Genomic DNA, 27,242 nt, shown 5'->3' with positions numbered 1-27,242 from the left:
AAATTAGATGGCAGGATCATACAAGGATATTGAAAAAAAAAATTACTCTACCTTTCGCCATCTTGTCATCATCATCACATTAACTCATTAAAAACCGCCTAAATTCCGAAAATTAATTATTCCTGCTATATACTTTCGAAAGAGATTCTATAGCAGTGTCAGTTCCACCTGCGAATCGAGCTGAAAATCAAGAAAAAATATAAAAAGACAAGGCCAAATAGGTGAATGTTTAACTTGAATTAAGTAAGCAAGTCGGACATTCTTAATAAATGATTTAGAAATGAGAAACCATTGAAAACATTATCATTTATTATAATAAAATAATTGATACGCTAAACGGAAAAGAATGTTTTGTATTTCTAAAATATTATTGCTAGTTTTTGTAGGTATATCCCTTAAAGCCAATCTATGATTTTAAATAAAACTCTCACTTGCCAACCACCGAACCGACGCATCTCTCACAGTCAAGCTCGCTACCCGTAATGAACACCGCCCAACAGATACGATGGTTCACTACCAAACGGGCTGAAAAAAATCCTCAGCTGGTTTTCCACCCCCACGTTTATACGGAAAAACCGTTCACAGTTCACCCTGCTCGGAATCCGTCGTCGCATTCGGCACTAAAAACAGCGCTACCATACAGAAAACATTACCGAATTCGAGGAATATTTATTTCCTTTATAAGTTGTTTGAAATTTCTTTATCAAAATGTTTATACTTTGGAAGCAAACTCCAAACATAATATATACATGCGTGCGTATTATGATTAGTATATAATGATTAATACAATATTAATCGAAGCAGTAATGAAGTAGTAATGATATTTTCTTGTAATAAGTTACGTTACGTTATTACATTATTGTAAAATAAAGTATATGAGCTCACTTTTATTGAAAGTATATCCTAGTTCAAACAGTCCCGTGATCCTCTATTTAATATTTGCGTAGGCCCGTAGGCTTAATAAAAATGTATCCTATTGAGTATCAAACTTTCAACCATTTCCATGATTCTGGCATTTTTGCTTGAAGGACGATAGACGAAGGCGAACGACCAGCAGCTGTGTGCCGAGCTCGTTCGTTGGCATTCAGTATCGTCGCGAGTCCTGAACCTGTGTGGTCGTGCGGAGCCCAGTCTACCGTTTTATTGAGTTCGTTATTTTCACACCAGAAATTATGTGCGAGATTTGACACCTTAACGTAAATATTGCACGAGAACGATTTGGGCTGCTGGAGTAGTTGGCGTGTAATCAAGTTATGTTGCCGGAACAGGTACCGGGCGGTGCTCCCTTGGTGGTTATGAAGCAATCTGTGTAATTGCCTGCTTGGAATCTAGAGGAAACATGCTATCGTGACTTGTTTCTAGCTAGAGTAGCAGGAAAAGTGGCCTTGACGGCGTAACCGGAAATATGCTTGCAAGATTCGGAACTGTTTAAGGCGCGTGTGTTCCTTTTTTTTGGTGCGTAAATTTTTGCGTAGTGTATGCACACAATTGAGAAAAAAATACGGTGCAATTATGTGGAAAATTAAATGAGAATGATATGGTGAATATCACGCGTTGATCTTTGCGATGCTGTCGGATAAAGAAACGATACTTTCGAGGTGATAAAGCTAGCATGCGAATGCTCATACTGTTATGTTTGTAAATCGCTTTTGGAATGCGAATTGAACGAATCAAAGGGATAAGGAATATTTCAAAGGTACATAACGCTTGACAAAACCTAGTTCTATGCCCGTCAAAATCTGGGCTTCACCCATTTTTGATGTCTGCTTCCTAGTTTAAATGTCATTTCAAAGATTGTGCCTTTGAAAACGTTGATTCATTACAACAAATAAGTGCCTTTTTGATTATATATAACAAAAAATATAACAAAAAATGTGAGAATGGCTAATGTTTCTTGGTCCAAATTAAACAGTATATAAAGTTATTAAATTAGTGAGTCTTCACTAATTTATTAGTTTTACAAATCTCCATTTGTATTTTGATCATATTCGAAATAGTTGCACATTTATCTGTTGTGAAGTTTTTTTTTTTTTTTTGATATATTTATAATCAATAAAAATTCACAAACAATAAGACACGAATATAGGACTGATAATGAATTGTGGGGTAATTTTATACCTATATAAAGTCTGTAAAACGCGGAGCAATACTAATCGCTCCCACTAACATGAAATGTAGTAGAAGCGATGCAATTTGTGCAACTGACAGGTTTCTTACTAACATTCTTAGCAATAAAACTCACAAATTTTCTAACTGATTTTATCTCTCAAGCAAATTTCTTCTTCTCAACATTGTTTTTTCAATATAAATTCTATAATGTTCTAACTTCATCTTCTCATTTGTCTCAACATTGTCAGCATGAAAAAAAAAAAACTGTTAGCAGACTGTCAATCATAAATAGCGACGTTCTGCAAAATTGTTGGAGTTTCGCCCTAATGAGTTTTTCAAACTTCTGGTACCAGTCCAAAGCATGCGTACTCGAGGTAAATTAAAAAAAAAAACTTTAAAAATTCCTCGTTAAATTAAAAAGATTAACTCAGATTGATAGCAGCATCTGAGACTAGTGTTCTGATTAATTGCAATAATTTTAGATTATTAACGTCGTCATTTTGAATCCAGAGGAAGTATTCTTTCATTGTTTTCGAAAAATTTTCTACTAGATACAGCTTTTATATGTCTGAATGAATAAAAATAACAATGATTAAGCAAAATAGTACTGTTTTGAACGTATTATTAGTTTTCTCACAGAAAAAACGTAGTTAACATTATTCATTTTTAGCTATAATTGAAAAGTTGCGAATTAAAATTTTTCATAGAATTATTTTTTCTTAGTCAAAATGTTGTTTGTGAAACTATAACTTAGAAAAAGTTACATGAAAGGTCTAAAAGTGGTATTGTTGGTGTTGCTGAGCATTTTGTACCTTTGCTAATGCAGATCTCTCGAGTGTTTTTTTTTTCTTAATTGACTTCTTGATTGCGAACTTTTTCTATGATTTTTAGAAAAATGAGCTTCTTAAGATTCTGAATTTCGAGTTCTCTTGAAAAAATATAAAACTCATAAAAAAGTCCTAACGAGCTTGCAGATAGAAGGCCTATGTGCCTGTTTCATGCATATCCTGTTCCAAAAAATGTTCTATCGTACCTAATGTGAGATATATTGAAGTAGATTAAATTTGAGCCATTTGTATAGTGTGCTAAGATCTTCAGAAATCCCACTGCAGGTTTTCAAAGAAAAGATTTTATGCGTTACTGATTATGCCAGGCGTCGTCCCTTTGGAAAATTCTGTTTTCCAGCGAAAAAAAACATGATGTTAATGCCTGACGCCGCCATTCGATGGGTTTTGTTATTCGGTGAATATTTATTAGTTTCTTAAACTTCTACAATAAATTAACTTTTATACCAAAAACTACAATGTACCATCTACCAACTCATAATTTTATCCTTTGTTTTTAACAATAAATAAGAGAATACCAGTGGTTTCCATTTCACTGTTCGCAGCGAAATATTCTTTTCTGGTTTTTACGATTTTTTTTGTTTTTAACAACTAATTTATCGGTCAAGCCAGTCTAATTTAACGAAAAAGTATTTAGATAGATTGTTGAGAGTATACTAAAAAGACATGAATTAAAATAAGTAAGATAACAATGTTTATTGAAAATTTATAGTCATTTTGCTGAAGCCCGTCGAAAGACGGGCTTGGGAACTAGAGGGTTAACTTCTTAAGCGTTCAGCAATATTTTTCAAGATCCATACGCTATCAATCTATTATATATTTCATATGAACGTAATCAGTTCTGAAATATAGTAATTTAGTATGGAATTCTTTTTCTGGCGTATACGAAAGCTCATAAAATATATCCAAAAGCAATTAGTTAGTTTTCTTGGCAGCACTGTACCGTCCGCGGACAAGTTGTTTTGATCTATTCTAATTCCGTCGATTTCTCGTGATAACTGTTGTTTTCTTCATCGTGTTGTTGTTTTATGCGTGCATCTCTACGCTAATTCCGTGGATTTAGTTAAGTTCGATAGTCTAAAGTACGTAAATTCGTGTTGTTGTTTTTCCCGCTATCTGACCATTGTGCTTCTTTTAATCGCTGATCTCACCGCGTCCATCCCATAATTTTTTGCCGTCTATTCACGTTTGCCGAAGTGATATTTCGGACGGTTTGCGTTCCGTGCTTATCGTGGAAAGGGAAAAAATTGCTTAAAATGTGATGTGTGATGTGATTCTGTGGTGGTGTTTTCCATATGGGGTGCAGTGGAGTGTCTCGCGCGCTATTAGGATACTTCACATCCCATCGAAACAACCTGTACTGGGTATATGATAATTGCGTTGAATTGTTCGAAAACTCTCACTTTCGTTCAATTGATACAAAATCAAACGATACTGCTCCACTGGATTCAGTCAACAAAGCTATCAGTAAGCTGCGGGCCGAAATTAAGCAGTTGACCTCCAGCACCATCAATCTCGCAACGCCACCGGGACCAAAAATATGGTCCTCGTTTGAATCTGCGCGCCCGCCAAAAAGACGACGAGTACAGGCGGCCGCGCCTCCCGATGTCGGACAATGTTTTTATGGGTGTAAAAAACCAGATCAAGCAGTCATATCAATTCCAACCAACGAAGTACTAACCAAATTCTGGCTACAGCATTCGACCGTTCTACATGGCCAGAAGGTATTATGTGTGATGAGTTTTTAGATAATGGCAGTCCAAAATTTTACAGACCGTTACCAATGGGCATCACCTCAGGAACAGTTATTCCGTCGACCACCCATCACATCAATGTGAGCTATTTCATTTTAAACGTTCCCGGGACGCATTTTCAACCGCAATATGGAAGCCCCCAAGCCACGATTCGGGAATCAGTCGTGCCTTTTGCTGAGTCCGTTCATCCGAGCCATCCCGGTCCTGATGGGGCAGGGGAGGGGGTCTTCCAACTGCAATTATCAGGCAAGTACTCTCAAATGATGTATGTTCGCCTTACAGTGCTACGTTTACTAACTGCAATGTTGAACGTGCCGCTGCGATTTCTGCCGAGACATCAAATAGGATACTGCGTACCAAGCACTCTTCCAGCAACTGTGCAACCGACAATATCGCATCGTCAAGGCATCGCTTTTTGTACACCTACTACCAGAACGTTAGGGGTCTGCACACAGCAACGTCTGAGTTGAAGCTGGGATTGTCAAACTGTGAATATGATGTGGTAATACTCACCGAAACATAGCTGCAGTCCGACATAAGCGATTCGGAACTAACATCAGATCACTCGCTCTTCCGATGTGATCGAAATGAATCTACAAGCACCCTTGCAAGAGGCGGTGGTGTGTTTACTTACTTTACTTTCACGGCGACAGACCGATTATTTAGGCAAAGTTCATGATGAGCCCAATCCTCGCAGCTTCCCTCCTAAGAGATTTCGTAATGCTGGTGCCGCTTCTTTGCACGCCGGTCCTCCGTATGAACAGGCCTTCCAAGAAATTAATAAGCATTTTTGATTCTCATAAACTCTTGCATTACATTCCCATGGACAGGAATATTCTTGTCCATGCATGTTTCTTGAATTAGGAATAAATCGCGACATTCCGTTCTCACAGACAGGTTCTGAAATAATAGCCGCGCATGTATGATTAATAAGCATTTCTTAAAGCACTCAGCAATTCTACTAATTTCAAGAGAACGATACTTTATTATTTTTCTATAGCATTCGAAGTCGAAATGCGACGCTCCGTTTCCGATGAGAACGAAACGATGACGGCCACATGGCAAATAACTTAAAATAATAATAATAATAATAATGAATACCGAACGATTTTCGATTGAGTAAGAGACGCCTGTCCGCGAGTAAATTGAGCGAGACGGAAGATACAAATGCATAACTAACTAATTAAAAGTGTTAGGATTAACAAGGACAGGACGAAGAATCGGACAAGAGAATTGTTTCTCTCCGGCTCTTCTTGGTAGGGTAGAATTAAGTTTGAAGTTAATTAATAAAACATTCGATTTCCAAAGTAGAATCAGTGCGGATGTTTTAATTCCCTGCACTTACAGGGACTCATCGTGCTTATCACAAGTCCCTGGCAAAGCTAAGTCTTTGCATTTTATGGTGTCAGAAGTGGGGTGTAACCACTCTCTGAAGTTCACTCAACAGTCAGTTATTTAATCAATTGTTATTATGTGTGCGCGTTGAGTGTTTTGTGTTTGAATAATAGTGATCAGTGGTTTCTTAACGAACAAACAAAAAAAAAAAAAATTTATAAACTGAGTGACATTCCTAAGTGAAAAAAAGATGACGCAGCTAATTTGGTGAGTACTTTAAACGTTTTGCTTATGCTTGGCTTGAATTTATCACTAGCAGCCTTCTTGTCCGTGGCATGTTAGAGAAATCTTACGCGCGAACATTCCGACGAGTGTTTGTTGGCATATTTCGTAGAATTATTCCTCGCAGCGCGGTACCAGCGCCGCGAGCGAAGGTGTTATTTTTCACCAACGGTAGCGGTGAATAAACTAAACCAACAAAACACCCGCCGTACGGCAAGTGCAAGTGTACCTACGTTTATGCAGTGTCAGCTGTTGTAACGTTGTACGGCCGTGAATGTTTTGCATGATTTTCAGATTATTTATGAAACATTTGAAACATTAATATTAAATAATTTTATTTAAACCGCACGGCAGATTCAATTTTTCTTGGTCTTTGGTTTGCTAACAGCGGTTGGCCAACAGCGGAGAAAAAGTCGAAACAATAATAACAATTATTGATTTTTCGGCAGTTTTCATTCTTTTTATGATTGTTCAGCCAATTACATTTAGCAGCTTGCTTTTAAAAACTAATTGCTTGCATTTAATACTAACCCTTTTTTTTTGACATTATATTATACTGCTTTTTTTTTTTTTTTTTTTTTTAAATAAAACGACACCGCTTGCAGTTAGTGTCGAATCTTATAAACCGTACTAATAGCACAGCGGCAAGCCCGGACCATCCGTAAGCGACCCGCTAAAATATCACAGATAGGCGCGAATACTAACACAAATCTAAATAACCGATAAATCAAATTAAACAAAAACCTGAATATTGAGGAAAAAATTTTAAATTCTAGATGCATTTTGTTTCTCTTTCTTATTTTTTTTTAGGATACCAGAACGTTTGTTCGAATGTTATTTCGCTTTCATATGCATTTTCTTTTAATTGCACGGATACTATATCATTTTGAGTGGGTTCCCGCTCGTTCGAGTGTATTGAACTTCGTTCATATTGGTGAATCAGGTCCGCAAGGCAAAGGGGCATAGGAAATTTTCCCGAGTGATTTTGTTTCATTTTCTTTTTTTTTTACAATAACAGCTATAATAGCAAACAGATGCGCTATTAACCATAACATTATTAATGACCGACCGAGTGATTCAATTGCGCGGACGTGAGATTAGGTTTACTGAACCGGCATTTGACGCCGTGCGTAGGAACCGATTTTACAAAGGATTGCAAAGGAGATCAAATTCAGTCACTGATACTGATTTTCTCACCCTTAATCAATCACGGATTTAAAGAACCGTACCGTCAGCTTTCATTAACGCAGAATTAAGAGCACCAAGTTCGGTAAGCAGTTCACGCACCAACCAAGTGCTATCGTCAACACGATTTGGCGAGACAGAGGAGGCAGAGATCTCTAGAGAACAGCAAAGATTAATTTACGTAAGAAATAGTTTAGGAAATTTTGACAGCGGGTCAGATAGCAGTGACGAGGACCCAAACGAGACAGCAGCTCAGGAACAATTACAAGTACTAAAACAAAGCTTTCTAGAAGCGAGTCGAGAATTTGAGGAGACACTTAGAAAACTCAAATTTGGCGAAAACATCCCAGACGATATGGCTTATGAATTTCCAAAAGCCGATGCATTGCAATGCATCCCCGAATTTAATGGGTCTAAGGACGAGCTAGAGGCGTTCCTCTACCACGTTCAACATTTCGCAGACGAGATTCCCGAGAATGAACCTCAGACTGCATTAATATATGTAGTTTTATTAAAATTAAAAGGCAAGGCTGCAGCAGCATTGCCACGAATTAGGGCAGTAACCTGGCCAGCAGTCAAGCGAAATCTGATAAAAGAATTCGGGACTGTGCAGGCGATAGAAGTTGTGATAAAGCAAATTGAGACGTTACGACAGGAGCCAAACGAAGAATTTAACTCATACAAAAGACGCGCTTCAGATATAAAAGAGTTATTAGATGTATATGAAGACGGTGGAGGTAACTCCGCCATGGAAAAAAGTCTCCGATTGCACTTCATAGGAGGTTTAAGAAATAATCACTTGAAACAGATGGCCCGTGGCAAGCGAAATTTGAGCTTGGATGGACTTATGGAATTTTTAGAAGAACAGTGCGAGGAATGTGAGCAGCTCGCTGACATAGAAAACAGAATGCGTGGTCTTGATTTACTCGAGCGGCAGCAAGGCGCGCAAGTAAGACGGTGGCAATCTATCCCGCCGAACAATAACGCTCGCCAAAGAGAAAATTCGAATGGTAATAGACCTTATCAAAACAATTTCAATAGCCAGAACAATAACAATCAACGGCGAGACAATAAATTTCGCCGCGAAAATGATCAAGGGGCTAATTACGCAACAAATGCTCGCGATAACGGTGGGCGACAAAATTTTGAAAATAATGAGCGTTATTGGAGACAAAATTCAGAAAATTATCCAGGACCGCCACCGGCAAATAGAAATAACAGAAATCAAAATAGGGACAGCCCGAGGTATGACAATTACGACCAAAATAATCAGAGAAACAACAACTATTCTCGAGAAAATCAAAGACAAAATAATGGGTGGAACCGCAACACCCGCGGGTCGCCACCATGGAACGGGATAGTTAACAATCGCGCGTCACAGGATTGGCGATACGAGCCAGGGTACGCATTAAATCGGGAACATAATAATAGCAACAATGTGAATGGTCCCAGAGCAGGAACATCTGGTAGCAATAATTACCATACTAACAGTCACGGCTACAATGGCGGTTATAATCAGTCGGGCCAATATTATAATCAACACCAGCAACCAAAAAACTGAATAGTGGGGGCCTCGTCAGCAATGCAAACCGAGCGCCCCAAAGAGCATTAGGAATAAGTAATTTTAATAAGATTGACACCGGACTACAAAGTCATGGTATCATGAATCCATTCGCGAAAGAATATTTTAATGATGATTTCGCAGAAATATGCGAGAATGTTGACTGGCGGAGATGTACCAATGAACCCAGCAACATAGAAATTTCCGACTGGGAGACAGCGTGTAACCACATACGAGACAATAGTGTCTGTGTGGTTAAACGAATTTATTTTGATGTCAGCCGACACCTTATGATTACATTGCTGGCACGGCAAAATGTGCAGCAAACATTAAATTTTATCCTAGATACGGGCGCATGTGCGAATATGTTAAGTGCACATGTAGTAAGACGATTCAATGTATCAATTAACACGCGAAGCACTAATACTTTTGAGGGTATCGGACGTGAAGTCGTAAAGACTTTAGGAACCGTCATCCTAGATTTAATCGTCGGAGATTTTCTAATCCCGACCGAATTTCACATATTAAATGATTTGCCATCTGACGGAATAATCGGCGTTGAATTTTTGAAGAAGCATACCCTACAAGTAGGAAATAATTTCGATTACATCGTTTTCAAAAAGTATGGAAATACAGGTCCAGACGATATGAGCCCATGGAGCGTGCCAAAGGAAAAAGTCCTTAGCCGGCATGTTTATTTAGTAGCTCGAAATAGGGTGCTAGTACAAAATGAATTGCGAGACATTTTCACTATAGACGGAGAGAAATCAATTAAATCAAACGACAAGAGTTGTGAAGAGCACCTCACCCGCCGTGACGAAATACCAGAAGACAATGTATTAAATTCAGAGAACATACTAATGCGCGAAGTAAACATAGACTCAAGGCTCGATTGTGACCTATTGGAGCACAAGTTGACACCGGAGTCAAGAGGCATGGAACGTATCAGAAAATTACGACAGGTGTTAGACTTAACCCATTTATCTGACTCAGAATTCGAAATAATCAAAACAATTGTGGAAAATTATGCAGATGTTTTCTTTTTTGAGGGCGACAGGCTAACTATTACTGACGCCGCGACACATAGGATTGAAACTTCATCTGAGATTCCAATTAATAAGCGGCAATACCGATTTCCTGAGGCTACGAAAAGGCACATAAATAAAGAAATCGAAGAAATGAAGGCGCAAGGCATAATAAAACCTAGCACAAGTCCTTGGAATGCACCGGTACTATGCGTACCAAAAAAACCAGATACCGACGGCAACAAAAAGTATCGCATCGTGGTTGATTTTAGAGCTTTGAATGAGGTGACTAAACCTTTTGTATATCCGATACCGCTTATCAACGAGATATTGGATAATGTGGGGAAAGCGAAATATTTTTCTTCCATCGATTTAAAATCGGGCTTTTACCAAGTCCCAATAGACCGCCGTGATGCGGCAAAAACGGCTTTTTCTACGCCAAAAGGCCATTTTGAATTTACGCGAATGCCAATGGGGTTGAAGAACAGTCCTTCAACTTTTCAAAAGCTAATGAATACTGTTTTGTTTGAGATCGGGGATGTAAAAGCATTTGTATACCTTGATGATATTATAGTTTTTGGCGACACAATCGCCGATCACAATGTTCATCTGCGTAAGATACTGCAAGCATTGCGTAAACATAATTTGAAAATTGAACCATCGAAATGCCAACTTCTAAAGAGAGAAATAGAATATTTGGGTCATGTCATTAATGAAAACGGCATTAAGCCCACAAATGCAAATATACAGGCCATACAAAGCCTTAAGCCACCCACTAACGTAAAAGGTATAAGATCGTTCTTGGGCACAGTAAATTTTTACGGTAAATTTATCCCTAACATCGCGGAAAAACGCAAACCGCTCAATGATTTGTTGAAGAAAGACGCTAAATTTGTGTGGGGAAAGGAATGCCAGGAAGCGTTCGAATTCCTTAGAAACGCGCTGATAACAGAGCCTGTTCTAGTCCGGCCAGATTATAAGGACACTTTTGTTATTACGACGGACGCTAGCAATTATGCTATTGGTGCCGTCTTGTCGAATGAAAAATCCATGCACCGGCCGATCGCATTCGCGAGTCGGGCACTTGTAGGTGCAGAAACAAGGTATCATATAATAGAAAAGGAACTTCTGGCAATTGTATGGGCTGTAGAATATTTCAGACACTACATTTTTGGTCAAAAGTTTATCGTTTACACGGATCATCGACCTCTTATAGCGATTTGGAGGCTTAAAGAGACGTCTCCAACGCTAAGAAGACTGAGACTGAAGCTGCAAGGTTTGGAATGCAGCATCAGATATAAACAAGGAAGCGAGAATATAGTCGCAGATTTTTTATCAAGACTGTCTGACGGGACATGTCAGGGGCAAGAAAGTGCACCCAGGAGGCAAATAGCTATGATTACGCGTCAACAGAAGCGCCTATTGGAGCAGCAAAAAACCACATTAGATGATTTGAATGGCACGATTAAAGATTTGGGTGCTATAGACATTGCAGATGTCGTAGAAGATGAGGATAAGCAACGGCTCGTTGACATTTCATATGAGGATTTTTCACAGGCATTATCAAATGACCTGATACCAAGCGAGACAGTGGAAGTCTCGAAAAGAATATTGAACGAGAGAAATATCGAAGCTCGTATCGTCATTTTAAACAGTCGGACAGCATACAGGGAACTTAAGACACTGTATCAGCTATCACATGGACTGAACGAATATGTAAAAGATAGGATACTGGATTTAAAAGATAAGAATGTAGGCGGCTTCATCTTAGACGGTAGTGGAAATTCATTAATCGACTGCCGTAAATTCTTTTCATTATTTTTGGAAAGTTTCAAAAAAAGCCCCACGGCCGTGAAAGCTGCCGGGGTTATTCATTTAATTTCTTTTAGAAAAATAAAACAACAAGAGATTCTCCAAATGATTCAATTTCTGGCAAGTAAGCTAGAAAAGCAAATTATTTTATACAATGCTGATAGCGAGCGTACACTAGTAGCGCCGGATCAGGTAGAAACGATTTTGACAGAATTTCACGACGCGCCTTTAGGAGGACATATTGGAGCACGGCGTATGCGCCAAAGAATTGGCACATTATTTACTTGGCCTAATATGAGGCGCGATATTGAGAATTATGTCCGGCAGTGCGACTCCTGCCAAAAGAATAAAATTTGCAGAGCAAACAAGATTCCGATGCAGATCACTACGACTGCGTCAGAGCCATTTGAAAAATTATATATGGATATCGTGGTGTTACCCAAATCCGATAATGGAAACCGATATGGTCTAGTCATGCAAGATGACTTGACTAGATACTTAGTTGTTGCACCAATGCAAAATCAAGAGAGCTATACAGTAGCGGAAACTTTTGTCAAAAACTATATATGTAAATTTGGTGCGCCGTTAGAACTAGTTACAGACAACGGCACAAATTTTGTAAGCGCACTAATGAAAGACGTGTGCAAAATTTTGAAGATTAAAAAAATTACAACTAGTCCGTACCACCCACAGGCTAATTTAGTAGAAAGATCAAATCGCGAACTGAAAACATATTTAAGACAGTTTGTCGGCGGAAAGCCTAGCACATGGGATCAATTTCTCCCATTTTTTATGTTCGAGTATAACACAACCGTGAATTCATCCACGGGCTATACTCCATTCCACCTATTATATGGACGTGCGGCACGCATACCGACCTCCATATACAAACGAAAAAACCTTGATGACATTAGCTACAAAACGTATGCTGAAGAGATGGAAAAGATCTTCTATGACCTGCACTGCCCATAACCGCATAATTGTAACATTTGCAAAATTGGTTGTTCGAGCAAATGACACTTTTATATTTTGACCTTAAATGCATTGTTCCCAATATATTTTTGCAAATAGACAGTTCAACTAAACTTAGTATCACGAAGAAAGCACTACTTTACACTATGTAAACGTTGAACACTACTTTTGAAGTCAAATTGGTGGAAATTTTTGCAATGATACTTTTATGCCGTTACTTTCAAGCTACTTTTGGAATTTATCACAGTGGAAATGAAGTTTTTCTTGTATTCAACGAGCATGAGCTAAACATCAGAAACGGATCACCGGTGGTTGGTTTCCGGACCAGAATCACTTCCGAGTTCCAAAGGATGCAGATGTGGATTTGGATGGAAGCTCTTATGACAAATTAGTTGAAAAGGTTAAGTAGTGTGACAATTATGCGGTTATTTACGCTATGTGACAAAACAATTTGGTATTTTTTACATTTTTTTTCAAACAAACATAAGCATATTTTTTCAGATTTGAAAAGTACATACTATTTTGAGCATTTCCCAATAAAAAGCGCAAAATCCATAAAATGTCGAATGTTACAATTATGCGATCACAGGCAGTGCATGCGAATGCGAAAGCCAATTTAATCAAAAGTAAAGAAGGTCGCAAGCTAATCTACGACAAGACTTCCAACGACTTTAAGCCTATGTGGGGAGATCTTGTTTTAGTAAAACATGTTTCGACTGGTCCAGGTCAAAAGCTCCAAAATATGTGGAGAGGACCTTATGAAGTGGTCGAAATTCCAAGCGAAATGACCACAGTAATAAAAAACGGCAATCGCCTTGAGAAAGTTCATAATAACCGATTAAAGCGTTACTATGACTAGATTTACGAATTTGCATTTGTCTTATTTTTTAAAGAAATCACAGCCGACTATAAATTTGACGACATGTCACGACATGAGTTTTAAAGACGCACCACAGCGTGATACAATATACAGTAAATAAACGACACCGACAGAAGTTTGAAAAAAAAAAACGAAGAATTTAAAAAAAAAAAAAAAAAAAAAAAAAGATTATTATCAAAAAAAAAGAGATAATAATTTTATAAAGAATTATTTTATAATTTTTTTTATGTGAAGAATAAATTGTAGCGAAGCATAACCATTAATTTTAAATAAAACAAAATAAGCATGTGCAAGCGCAATTTAATTTGCCTCCTCGGGAGCGCCATACAATTCAGCGGCAAACCCGCTGGCAAGTGTAAAATTCGCAATATCAGCATGCGCGGGCCCGAAAAACAGCAATGTATAATAATATTAATTCTTAGTCGGTCAAATATGCATATCAAGTTGAAGTTACTCGAGATGCAACATTGAATTTGTTTATATCGTTTAGGATTAGATTCCTACACATTTAGAGTTCATTGCCGAGAGCTCAACAGCTGATAAATTCAGCGAAATGTTCTACAAGTAAAACATTAGGTACATAGTAAAGCCCGATAGTAAACAAAAAAAAAAAAACATGAATGAAACAGTGGTGACATGGCTAGCAAAAAGTTAACCACCGTAAGGGAGAAAAATAAAGACAGAAATTTGATGCGCACACGCAAGCGACGAGCGCCTATCAGCAGAGCATCGTAGTGCATTCGACACTAATTTTTTTTTATTGCAAGCGCAAACGCGCATAATCAGCTCAAATGGCAATGACCAAAAAAATTTGTCAACGATGCATAAAGTGGACGAATCGACTGACTTAAATGTGATAATGATGACAATTACATTAATCGTAAAGAAAATTCTCTTTTAACAAATTTTCAATAAGATAAAAAAAAATCCAACCGGCAAGACGAATTTAATTGAATTCCATATTTAATTAAAAAGAGGTTCTTAACTATCGGTGACAGTGTTAATATGAATCAATTTTGTCACCCGGGAGCGACACTCATATCTGCAATAAACCCGCTGGCAAGCATGAAAATAAAAATCACCACGATTGAAGATACGACAAAAATAAAAGAACACGTAGCCGCACTGCAACGGTCGCGAATACTAAAGGATTTTTTCTTTTTTGTCCATTTACACAGAAGAAAACGAATTTAAACAAAAAAAAGGAGTCACCATTTTATTCGAAACTTTCTTTCTTTTTACAAATTTCTCTGCACACATGATTTTCACGTAAACACTAGCGGCGATATAGTGTTTGCCGCACTTCAAAAAGAGACCCCCCCTCCACAGCAATGATATCGCTTATCCAGTTTCGGTATAAGAAGCGCCATACACGGCGCAAACCACGAGGCGGCTCACGCAGGTTGGTGATTCGAACTTCCCAACCTAGGCGGATGTCCAGGAACTGGAGGTCCTCGCGTGTCACGGGACCGGACACTCCCGCCAGAGCCCACCGCCGGAGGCTCCTGTTTATGAATGTGACTAGGACCGCGGGTGACTTTGAAATAATACGCGACTAATACCGAAAAATAAATTGTATTTTAGCGATTAGGTTCAGCCAATTTCTAACACTTTATTGCTAGTATGTTTGAACGACATGCGTTATCTCTCGCTATCAAAACCGAACTGCCACTGCCCTCGAATTGAACGCGATATGATGGGTCAGTGGTGAATATAATTGGGATCACGATCGTCGTGTGATCGTGTCATGCCTACACACATACAAATTTTGATTACCGATCTCGTATTGAATGATAAGGGGAAATGATCGCTACTGTGGATCACATCTTAGGGATGATCAAATAATCGGCCTTATTTTTAATTGTGAACATACCGGCCGCCTTGAAATTATTAAATTTCAAATATTTAACTATCTTATTCAGCAAAAACTTTAACTAACTAATTGCTATTTCTCTGTTGCAATTCGATATCTGATTCGCTTATGGCTAATAAATGTCCCTTTTTCTGTTGGACATAGTGCTCGAAAATATCTTGGGTGGACTGTATACTTGTTGTGCTGCTTCCGTGCGGAAATGCACATCGCCGATGACCAATGAGGAACTGGTTGCATTCTACTTGATGAAAGGATCGCATCTGCTTCACGACGAGGTAACTATTACTTTTTCGGATTGACGTCTTGCTATCTGCTACTTTCGGATAGACGCCTGGGTGATCTACTAGTCGACTGAAGACTATCTGTTGCTAGGTGTACTGCATGCTGGAGGCTGCAACTGTTTGCTGATGTCGATTTGTAGGGATACACTGATGAGTGTGCATAGCTGCTCGAGGGTGTTTTTACTCCTACTAACGTCCTTCTCGGTTGGGGGATGATGGCATCACACGTTGCTACAAATGAGAGGGTGCTTTTTAAACCGAAAATGAGCACTTTAACATGACTTGCCTGGAGCGGAGGCCTCCTGGCCTCCGCGGGTGCCCACGGCACCGATGAGGGCGACTTGCGCGTCGCGTTGTAGAGTATAACTGCATTCAAACTCCTTTGCGTCTGCTACGACTGGGGCCACCGGTATGGGTGATCAATCCAATTGATGACCTGTCTTGCGGATGCCTTTACCTGAGCTGTGCGCACAGTGCTCAGAAGAGTCCTACGTTTGCTGCAGCGCTGACGTCAAGTGAAACTAAAGAATAAATTGTGTGCGATACCAAAACCAACCGAGATCCAAAAACATGCTGGACGTCACAGGGCAGACTAAGTACAAGATGATTGACGGAACGGACTGGCTTTTATGATGAACTAATGATGACTTCTTGGCGACGACTGCCCCGGAACCCGGGACAAGGTGGCTACGGGAGATGAACATTTCTTGAGTTTTTTGCAAATTAATATTAAACAACTACTTAACTGGAATGCAGAGGACCTCCGCTTGGAGACCTCCGCGGTGCCGCAGCACCAATGCCCCGAAGACTAACGCTCTTCTGTGTGGGACATATCGTTATCCCGAATAGGGAGGATGCAAATCTTCGAGATGCCTCTTGTGAAGACACCATCTTTAGTCCGGACGGCTACCACCCGAATGTTTCCATCTTGGCCCGAGAATATGTTGACTATTCTTCCCAACCGCCACTTCTGAGGAGGTGAATTGTCCTCTTTTACTAGGACCATGGTTCCAACCTTAATGTTGTCACGTTTTTGAGTCCATTTAGTTCTGTTGTGCAGATCGGAGAGGTATTGTGATTTCCATTTTCGCCACAGCTGCTGTACGAAGGCTTGCGTTCGTTGCCAGTGCGATAAACGATTTTCTGGTATTTCTTGCAAATCTGGCTCCGGAATTGCCGTGAGTGGTCTGCCTATCAGGAAATGACCTGGGGTTAGCACCGAAAAATCGTTCGGATCATTGCTCAGTGGTGTCAACGGTCTAGAATTGAGGATGGCTGAAATTTGCTGAACCACGGTGTGTAGCTCATCGTACGTTAGTGTTTGGATTCCGATGGTTTTACGAAAATGGGTCTTGAAGGACTTAACGGCCGCCTCCCATAGTCCTCCAAAATTGGGGGAGCGAGGCGGGATGAACTTGAAATCAATTCCTTCCTCTTCAGCAAACTTGCTAGTGGTGTACTGGAACTGCTGTTCGCTAAGCTGTGACCGTAATTTTTCGAGTTCTCTGTTCGCTCCAATGAAATTGGTAGCATTATCGCACATGATGATATGGGGCTTCCCACGAATCGCAACGAATCGTTTCAAAGCAGCTATAAATGCTTGTGTAGATAAATCTGCCACAACTTCCATGTGCACTGCCTTGGTCACTAGACAGACAAAAATGCATACGAAGGTTTTGATTGGAATTCCTTTACGACCTGGGTATTTAATTTGAAATGGACCGCAGAAGTCTAGTCCAACCGACGAAAATACTGCTCCAGGTGTTACACGTACCGATGGTAAATCGGCCATTAACTGTTCGTGATTCGTTGGTTTGCTTCGGTAACAGGAGATACAGCGATGAATTACCTGGCGAGCGAGACTGCGAATACGAAGGGGCCAAAATTTCTCGCGTACTGTAGCTATCAACAACTGCTGCCCAGCGTGAAAATGTTTGCGGTGATAGTGCTCAAGTACTAGCTTCGTTAGCGGATGTTGATGATGTAAAATTATGGGATGCCTACGGGTCTCTGACACGGGTGCGTGACTCAACCGGCCGCCAACACGAAGTATACCATCCGTCAGGCGGGGGTTTGTCGACAATATTATTGAAGGCGGCTTTAGTGGTTTTCCCTTGGAAAGGGCCGAAATTTCTTCTGGAAAACTCTCATGCTGAGATACACGTACGAGCGCATTTTCTGCTTCATTGTATTCAATCGAGGACAAGTCACCTGTGCGTAGGTTCTCGCGATTTCTTTTTGCCGAGTTGTACATGAAGCGACGTAACCAGCCAACCAATCTGATGAGTTCTGGCAGCGACGAACGTAACGTGAAAATTTCACAAGCGGTCATTACTCGAACGGGAAGAGCTGATGTTCTCTCCCCTAACAGTGATTTATCTAGATCAAGTTGTGTTTCTGAAGAGTTCGGCCAAGTAGCATGATCTTGACGCAACCACAACGGACCATTGAACCACAAAGATTGATATTGAAGCTGTACCGGTGTCATTCCTCGCGAAATGATATCCGCTGGATTCTCAACACCAGCAAATGACTCCATACTCCATTTTTGGTGAGATGCTGTATTTCTGATACACGATTCGCTATAAATATCTGCCACCGGGACGGCAGTGAAGATAACCAACACTTTACAATCATCGAGTCTGTCCAGAAATATGCGTTAGCGGGTAATTCTATGCTACTTCGCAGTTTTTCATATAGATGACTAAGAAGTAAGGCTGAAGAGAGTTCTAAGCGAGGAATGGAGAGTTTTTTCTTTTTGCGAGAGAGGTCTTCCAAAGGAGCAACGCGAGATTTAGAGGTGATCAAACGCACAGTGACTGAGCCATCTTCCATCTCACACCGCAGATATAGACAAGCCCCATAGGCTGCCTCCGAAGCGTCGCAAAAACCGTGTAGCTCTACCGATTTCAAATCGTTGGTGTAGCATGTCCATCTTGGAACCGTCAGGGTTTCGAGAGCTGCGATATTCCTGCGGTATTCATTCCAGAATGTTTGAAGATCTTCTGGTAACGGATCATCCCAATCGGCCTTATGCTTCCACAAATCCTGCAAGAAAATTTTAGCCAGAACTGTGACAGGACCGATCAAGCCAAGGGGGTCAAATATACGAGCTGTATCCGACAGTACCACCCGTTTGGTGATTGTTGGGTCAGGGTTCCACTGAGGAAAAACAAATAGAAAATTGTCGGAAGCTGGTTGCCATATCAGCCCCAACGTTTTTATGGGTGACGTAGACGAATCAAGTTCGAGAGTAGCTCGATCGTCCCTCAGAATCTGTGGTATAGTCGATAGGAGTTCTGCGCTGTTGGAGTTCCACTTCCTCAACGTGAAGCCTGCTGAATTCATGAGCTGTATGATTTCTGCTGCTAGTGCCTTTGCCTCTTCCAAATCATCTGTACCTGTCAGCATATCATCGACGTAAAAGTCCTTTTTGATTACTCTCGCTGCAGCTTTGTGTGTGGCTTCTCCTTCAGATGCCAACTTTTGAAGGCTTTTGGTTGCCAGATACGGCGCCGAGGCTGTCCCGTATGTAACAGTGGTTAATTGGAAGGACTTGACAGGTTCGGTTGGAGAACTTCTCCATAGTATGCGCTGAAGTGATTGATCAGCATCGACTACCTTTACCATACGGTACATTTTGGCAACATCTGCCACCAATACGAATTGACGAAATCGAAACCGAAGAATGATGGAGAGTAAATCTTCCTGCACAACGGGTCCTGCCATGAGTCCGTCGTTTAAGGATATTCCCGAAGATGTACGACGGGAAGCGTCGAATACAACCCGCAGCTTAGTTGTTGTGCTATCGGGTTTTAAGACCGCATGATGAGGCATGTAGTACGAGGGATAGTCACTCGCTTCCTCGTGTACTTGTTGCATATGACCCATGGAGATGTATTCATTCATAAAGGTACTGTACATAATTCTCAACTCCTCGTTCGTAGCGAATCGTCTCTCCAGTCCGTAGAACCTTTTCAGTGCGATGGATTTTGAACCCCCTAACTGACTAATTACGTAGTCCTTCTTGGGAAGTGTTACTACAAATTTTCCTTCACTGTCACGTACCGTCGTGCGTTCATAGAGTTCTTCACAGGTCGATTCTTCTTCTGAATGCGTACTCTTGATGTTGCATGATTCTACTTCCCAAAATTTTGCTAGCAGCTCCCGAAGATCATGTGTCGAACACGAGTGAGTAATGGTTCTAGGAACTTCAAGTTTACTACCAGGGATACGACCCGATACAACCCATCCGAAAACAGTTTTCTGAAGAGTGGGTCCGTCATCTGTAAGCTTCATCCGCTCATTCATCAGTAAATCGTAGTAGTATTCCGCCCCAATGATGAGGTCTATCGGACCCGGTTGATGAAATTCAGGATCTGCGAGTGTTATGGTATCCGGAATCGCCAAATTCTGCAAATTCACTGCATGCAAGGGTAGTTTGGATGTGAGCCTTGGAAGTACATGTAATTGAACAGTTTCCACGTATGATGAAATTGAGAATGATCGAGCCGCAATCGTTGCTTCAACCTTTCTTGTAGATTTGACTACAGAACCACCAATACCTGCTACAGACAGGTAGCTGGCACCTTCCACTAACTTCAACTTTTGAGAGAGGTTTGTGGTTATAAAGCAGTACTCCGAGCAGGAGTCCAATAATGCCCTGGCTAGCTGGATATTTCCATACATGTCTGACACACGCACTATGGCGGTGGAGAGTAAAACTTGCCTTGTCGAGGCAAAGATGTTGGTATTGAAGCAGTTGGATTTGATTACTTGATCTGTGGTGTTTGGTGTATGTTGCGAATTTGTGTTGGCAATAGGGTATGAGCTTGTAGATTGACTTGTGTGCTGAGTAGGTGTGGTTTGGTTCTGGGCTTGTGATTGTGTTTGCGGTGTGTTCATTGCCTGGGGACCATATTTGACTCGTGGGACGGAGGAATCATTCTGCGATGCTGCTGACGTTGCAGACCTTTGACCAGACGATGGCGCGTTATGCAGAAGCGTGTGGTGTTTCGTCTGACAATGCTGGCACACACCTCTTGTGCACACTCGAACCAAATGCGTGGGGGAAAAACAATTCAAACACAACCCACTTCGTTTCACCTTCTCATATCGTTCACTAACTCTCAACTTCAAAAATTTCTGGCACTTGAAAGCGGAATGCGGGCTCTCGCCACAAAATGGGCATCGTTTAAACGACTGTGTTGACGCATGAACAACGGAGAACTTCGACTTCTTCACCTCCGCATGTGCTGGTCTCAGCGGAGCAATTGATTGAAGGACGGAGCAATGATTCCGAAGAAAACTAACTAGCTCGTCGTATTTTGGAACTTCTTTCGAGCTATGATGCGATTCCCAGTGTCGCAGCGTGATTTGATCCAATCTCGAACACATCATATGTGCCAAAACAGTGCTCCATTGCGAAGAATTTTCTCCCACCTTTTCCAACATTTGCAAGTTTTTATCGAACTCGCTAATCACTTGATTTAAGCCGTCGTAACTCTCCCGCTTCATTGGCTCCACAGCAAACAATGCATCAAGATGCGCTTTTACTATTAATTTGCGGTTCTCGTAGCGCTTCTTTAGCAGATCCCATGCGATTTCATAGTTGGCTACCGTCATCTCGATGGATTCAATTTCCTGAAGGGATTCTCCTACAAGGGATGAGCGAAGATACGAAAACTTGTCCATCGCACTGAGTTGATTATTGTTGTGAATCAGGCTTTGGAACATATCTCGAAATGTAACCCAATCACTAGTTCTGCCACTAAAACTAGGCAGCCGTATCTCGGGGAGTTTGACCCTTGACATCGTCTCGGGAGCAGCCTGTACTATGGTCGGTGTAGGACACGACACTGGCTGCTCGATCGGTTTGGGAAGCAGAGCTTGCAACGATGACTTAAGCTCACAATAAAGGTCTTCTGTAGATTGCATTACCTCGACATTTTCGGCCTCACGCCTTTCAGCAAGCATCTGCACCCGCGTAGCCCGTTCAGCTGCAGCTTCTTTAGAGTCAGTTGATTCTTTTTCGTCAGCATCCTCGACCAGCAATTCTATTTTTCTACGAACGGTGTAAAACTTTTTCATTGCCGTTTCAAGAAGCTCTAGGCGACTCTCAACTTGCCCAATATGTTTCTCTGCTTTGAATTTCTGTAAAAACTTTCTGGCACCCTCGAACGTTGCCAACAACTGCCTCTCCTGCCTTTTTAAATCACGCAAATCACTAGCCATACTTAATTATTTGCACTCTCGAACTAATATATCAAATGGTAATGTTCACTATGTTAGTATAGCTTCACTTCAGTTAGTCTATTATTAATATTCCATAAAAAATGGTTCACTGTGATTCACCGTTGACAATACGCGATCGCGATTCGACTCGACGTCCCACGGATGACAGAAAATAAATCAACCCAATTTGACTGCAGCGAGGGGAACCAACCAGGTGAACAACCGAGCGAAATTATAGCCAGCAGAACCAAGACCAACCGTCAATCTAAGCAGGGATCACAAAATTCGCATGCAATGAAAGTACCAGTTTGCACCAAATCATTTTAATTTTCTACCCTTTTTTGATGAGCATCACATGCTTGATGCCACCACAGATCACATGCAAGTGTCTACTTCCCTCTGACCGCTGATTTTTGTAGTAACTGAGCTCGTCCAAACTGCCGATCGATGTCCTCACGTTGATTAGCCGCTACCATAATCCATCACCGTAACCACGTTATATCCAACAAAGCACTCCAACTGCAATCGCGATGGCGGCTAACCCACGCCACGCTACAAGCCACGATCGTAATGGCGGATCTACTCCACTGCGTCTATTGTTCAATTGTTCCGCGCACTTTCACTAGTCCGCTAATCACCGTACAGTCCCACCGGTTCACAGTATCCGGCTCGAAGGACCAAAAATGTTTATGAATGTGACTAGGACCGCGGGTGACTTTGAAATAATACGCGACTAATACCGAAAAATAAATTGTATTTTAGCGATTAGGTTCAGCCAATTTCTAACACTTTATTGCTAGTATGTTTGAACGACATGCGTTATCTCTCGCTATCAAAACCGAACTGCCACTGCCCTCGAATTGAACGCGATATGATGGGTCAGTGGTGAATATAATTGGGATCACGATCGTCGTGTGATCGTGTCATGCCTACACACATACAAATTTTGATTACCGATCTCGTATTGAATGATAAGGGGAAATGATCGCTACTGTGGATCACATCTTAGGGATGATCAAATAATCGGCCTTATTTTTAATTGTAAGCAGCTCCAATGATGAATTTCCGTAAGGAATGGGCGAAAATCGAGATACCCCGAAAAGAGGTATCTCACCAGCCGCCCGAGAAATCCGATGGTGGCCGTCATGCCCGATTGATCGGTTGGGGTGTTTGGCTCCGAAATCCACTCCTCCGGAAAGCGAAAAGATAAGGAGGGAAACTAAATTGGAACTCCGCGACAGCGACGGCACACGGAAATATAACGCCACTATTTTTTTTATTCACTTTTCCTTGCGATTCTGTTCAAGGAAATATATGCAATCCGACCTTGCAAAACGCGCACGTAACAGCTGTTTACTATGTCAGTAGTAAAAGATAATAATTTAAAGACCACAAATATATCGCTTACATAAACACAAAAATGACCTAAATGTAGGCACATGAACGAGAGCTATTTACGATAGAAAAATCCTTTCTTTCTATCAAATTAATTTACAGGGGGCTCGTATTGATAGGACCAATTATGGCCAATCTGGAAGTCGAGATCGATAGACTACCCAACTCCCTAATTGTAAGAGGCAAATACACGATAGAGATAACTTTATCTCTCAACACTATCAATAAAGAAATAAGCTCCCTGAAGGATGCAGAACAAAAGTTCCGTACGACGTGCAAGGAACTGGAGGAGAAAATAACCTCTATTAAGTGCATGCGAGCGACCCAGCATCTCCGAGGAACGTTGGAAGAAATTTACAATAAGGGTAATTTTATAAAAACATATTTTAATATTAGAGAGCGAAAACGCAGCATATGGTCGGCGTTGGGAGCAATGGACTCAAATGACAGAACTAGATTAGACTATGACATGGACCAACTAAGAGGCAACGAAGAAAAATTAAAAAACGGTTTAATCCACCAGGCAAACGTGCTGCAAAGCACATATAATTTTGTGAATACTTCGGTTTTGAACATGGATACACATTTGATGGCCATGAAGGATAAAGTTGAAAAACTAAAATTTGAAGTGGTCAAGTACGCAAACTTCACCCAAAATATCGAAAATATTATCAACCTAGAAACCAGACTATTAGAAATGGGTTTATGGTTAAATAGTCTCAGCAGCAAGCTGGAGAAAAAGTTAGATACACTCGTTGCGGCTTTAACACAGCATACATCAGCAAATAATATTTTGAGAGGTCTAGTTGCACCGGGTGCTCTAATAGACAAGTTAAAACTATTAGAAACCACTATAGACGGAGGATTATCATTTCCGCATGACAAAGACGGACGAATTACGATTGATATGCTGAACAATATCAATTATGAGCATGAGCTTACAGACAAAGAACGAATAAATTTCAAGTTCTACGTACCGCTTGTAGGAACAGAATATTTCGAAACACGCCGAGTTGCAATTATGCCTCAATTGACAAATTTTACAGTCCTCATTAGACATATAGAGGAAAATATAGTCATGTTTAAATATGAGAGTGATTGGGGGTACACTCTAACAAGCGACGAATACACTAAATGTACTAAATTAAAAGGCGTCACAATATGTGACATTAGCACGGCCCAGGAAAATTTGAAAAGGGCCCAAAAATGTGCGACTGGAATTATTTTAGAGAAAAATACGGTGCGGTGCCAAGCAAAAGCAGTGGTGACTAACCACACTATGTGGTTCGCGACTAGATCTAGAAATAATTGGAAATACCTTGCACCAATGAAAACAAACATTACAATTGAAATAAACGGAAACATGACACAGCAAACCGTAGACGGTGCGGGCATTATAAGATTGACCCCGCATATGGTAGTACACACTGATTTTATACGACTAGAATACTACGAGACAAATTATGAATGGGACACAAACGTTACATTACTACCAGACAACATAAACAGAATAGAAACACAGGACGTGGACTTAAGAGAAGTCCCAATTTGGAATGGAATTGAAAAAGTATATTCCTATATAAATCAAAAAACCTTATTTGACCTCGGGGTTGATGTACAAGACATTAAAACAAAAGGCTACGGTTTAAAGAATCTAACTTATGCCCCATTGAAAAATCCGTGGACAAGCATACCAGTAGTGATAGGGATCACTATAACTTTTATAATAACCCTGTGCCTATACAAAGGTAGAATTTCATGCTGCGTACGCAGAACAACGATAGAAAATTTAACAAATAAACGAACGGAAGAGAGAGAAAAAGTATCACGGCCAAGGATTAATGACCGTGCAAGTACAACTAAACAAGACATATTTAAAATGGACAAACAAGACATTGAAGTTAGCGATCACAGTGAGCGGGAAAAAAACGTTGAAAGGGAAACAGAGCCTCACAAAATAGTGATGGAAAAATTGGGAATGTCCCAGGAAATAAATACACCAGTTAGTAAGGTGATTTGGGAAAATGAAAATATTAAAGACGCCAAGACGACTAGAGCAAAAGCCACCGTCGCAGAGAAAGAAGGACGACACTTTTCATTACACAAAATAATAAGTAACAGCAAGGAAAGTAACAAAGCTCCGAAAAGGCCCATACGGCTCGGTATCATAACAAAGTGAAAAAAAAAAAAATAAACACGAGACATAAAAAGGGAAAGATGAAAAAAATTACATACAACTATTAATTAGACGACAAATAAGACAAGGAAAGACATTTTCAAATAGAAAGTTTAACCTTCCAGAAGTAGGGATACCAAGACACGACTTTTCTATATTGTTATGTATGAGAAACAAGGGCCGCCCGCCCGGAACGTACAAACGAATAAATCAGGTGCAATAGCTGAGGGAGTGGGCACTCCCGGTATGAATGAGATGAAAGTGAGAAATTTTCCCACCTTTTTCCTTAACCTTCTTATCTTACAGGTATTTCTAAAAACGGGTGTACGCACCTTCGGACGGAAGGGGGAGAGGCATATGCAGCAAACTGCATAATAGGAGATGTGTAAGTAGAATGTAAGTATGACAAAAATACACACGGACCGAGACAGCAGTATAACTAAAGAGTTTTTTGCAAATCTCCCAGTAAAGGAGTGACATAATTAAAGTGGCCTAAAGAATTGTTTATAAGTCGGATAAAATAGTTGTGAATCCGATAACAGAAAAGAAAAGTCGCAATGAGAAAAAGAAATGTTTAAATGAAAAGAAAAGAGCCACGACGGGCAACAAAGATTAACAGAGAAAAAGAGATAAAAAAATAATTTGATAGCGGAATGTACTCTGCACGAGAATTAGAAAAAGAATTGTTTGTAAATCGGATTGAGTTCAAGCATACAAAAAAAATGAATTGTGAAGTTTTGTGAAGAATTCGGTGAGAATGAATAATGCAAACGTTAGTTAACCAATAGCATCCGATAAATTAAAAAAAAAAAAATATAAAAAAAATGAAAAAAAATATATATATATTGTACACTTTAGTAGGAAAAGAAAAATTATGTTAACCGAAGAAAAAGAAAAACGGGCATCGTGTTTAAGTAAAAGATTAGGAGAAATAATAGAACATAAGAGCCCGTTCGCGAGTGTAATTTATATTAAACAGCAAGTTGGCCTACAAAAAAAAAAAAAAAAAAGAATTTAAGCAAAAAAAAAAAAAAAAAAATATAACAGCTTGCTTAGTAGGAGTAGAAACTAAGAAGTGATACCATTCTGAATTCAATAATCGAGACGGAGCGAGTTATCCAGGAAGCAGCCGAGAGGGTTCCCTACAAAACTCTCATATATCACAAAGAACGAGGAGTCGGGTACGGGGAGTTGGACGGTCGGGTGTCGAAGGCTGAACGGTTTAAACAGCATGACGAGGAGAGAAGGATGACCAATACCGAGATGGATGACGCATATCGAGGAAGCGAATTGTGACGAGAAGGAAGTCAACCACGACATGGCCAGAATCAACACAGCCCACGGTCGGGCTAGATATACACCAAATTTTGAGGCAAAGCCTAATGAGTGAAATGCGAGCACATACCTATCAAAACATGGGCCGCAATCACTAAAAACCCAACGAGCAAAACATCGTACACAGTTTTGCATCGTTTTAACGACAATGTTTTTTCCTTTCGCGCTGCTAATCAAGATGCGCGCAT

The 27,242-nt window shown here is 40.3% G+C and overlaps 3 protein-coding genes across 6 annotated transcripts in view; 1 reads left to right on the top strand and 2 right to left on the bottom strand.

Annotated features, from left to right (window-relative positions):
* Positions 1 to 1,100: 1,100 nt before the first annotated feature.
* LOC129718521 (uncharacterized) overlaps positions 1,101 to 27,242 on the top strand; it is a 740,981-nt gene continuing 714,839 nt past the window's right edge. For all 4 annotated transcript variants that reach the window (XM_055669374.1, XM_055669371.1, XM_055669370.1 and 1 more), the window contains exon 1: positions 1,101 to 1,696. The gene's annotated coding sequence lies outside the window, so the exon portion shown is untranslated. The remainder of the gene's footprint in view (positions 1,697 to 27,242) is intronic.
* LOC129717232 (uncharacterized) lies at positions 16,723 to 18,246 on the bottom strand. Its single transcript, XM_055667087.1, has one exon. The coding sequence runs from the start codon at positions 18,244 to 18,246 to the stop codon at positions 16,723 to 16,725; it is 1,524 nt and encodes a 507-aa protein (XP_055523062.1).
* On the bottom strand, positions 18,399 to 22,148 carry LOC129717231 (uncharacterized). The gene has a single exon (XM_055667086.1). The coding sequence runs from the start codon at positions 22,146 to 22,148 to the stop codon at positions 18,399 to 18,401; it is 3,750 nt and encodes a 1,249-aa protein (XP_055523061.1).

This window comes from Wyeomyia smithii, chromosome 1 (genome assembly GCF_029784165.1).
Source record: "Wyeomyia smithii strain HCP4-BCI-WySm-NY-G18 chromosome 1, ASM2978416v1, whole genome shotgun sequence".
Lineage (NCBI taxonomy): Eukaryota > Metazoa > Arthropoda > Insecta > Diptera > Culicidae > Wyeomyia > Wyeomyia smithii.
This window is presented reverse-complemented; position numbering and strand designations above follow the sequence as displayed.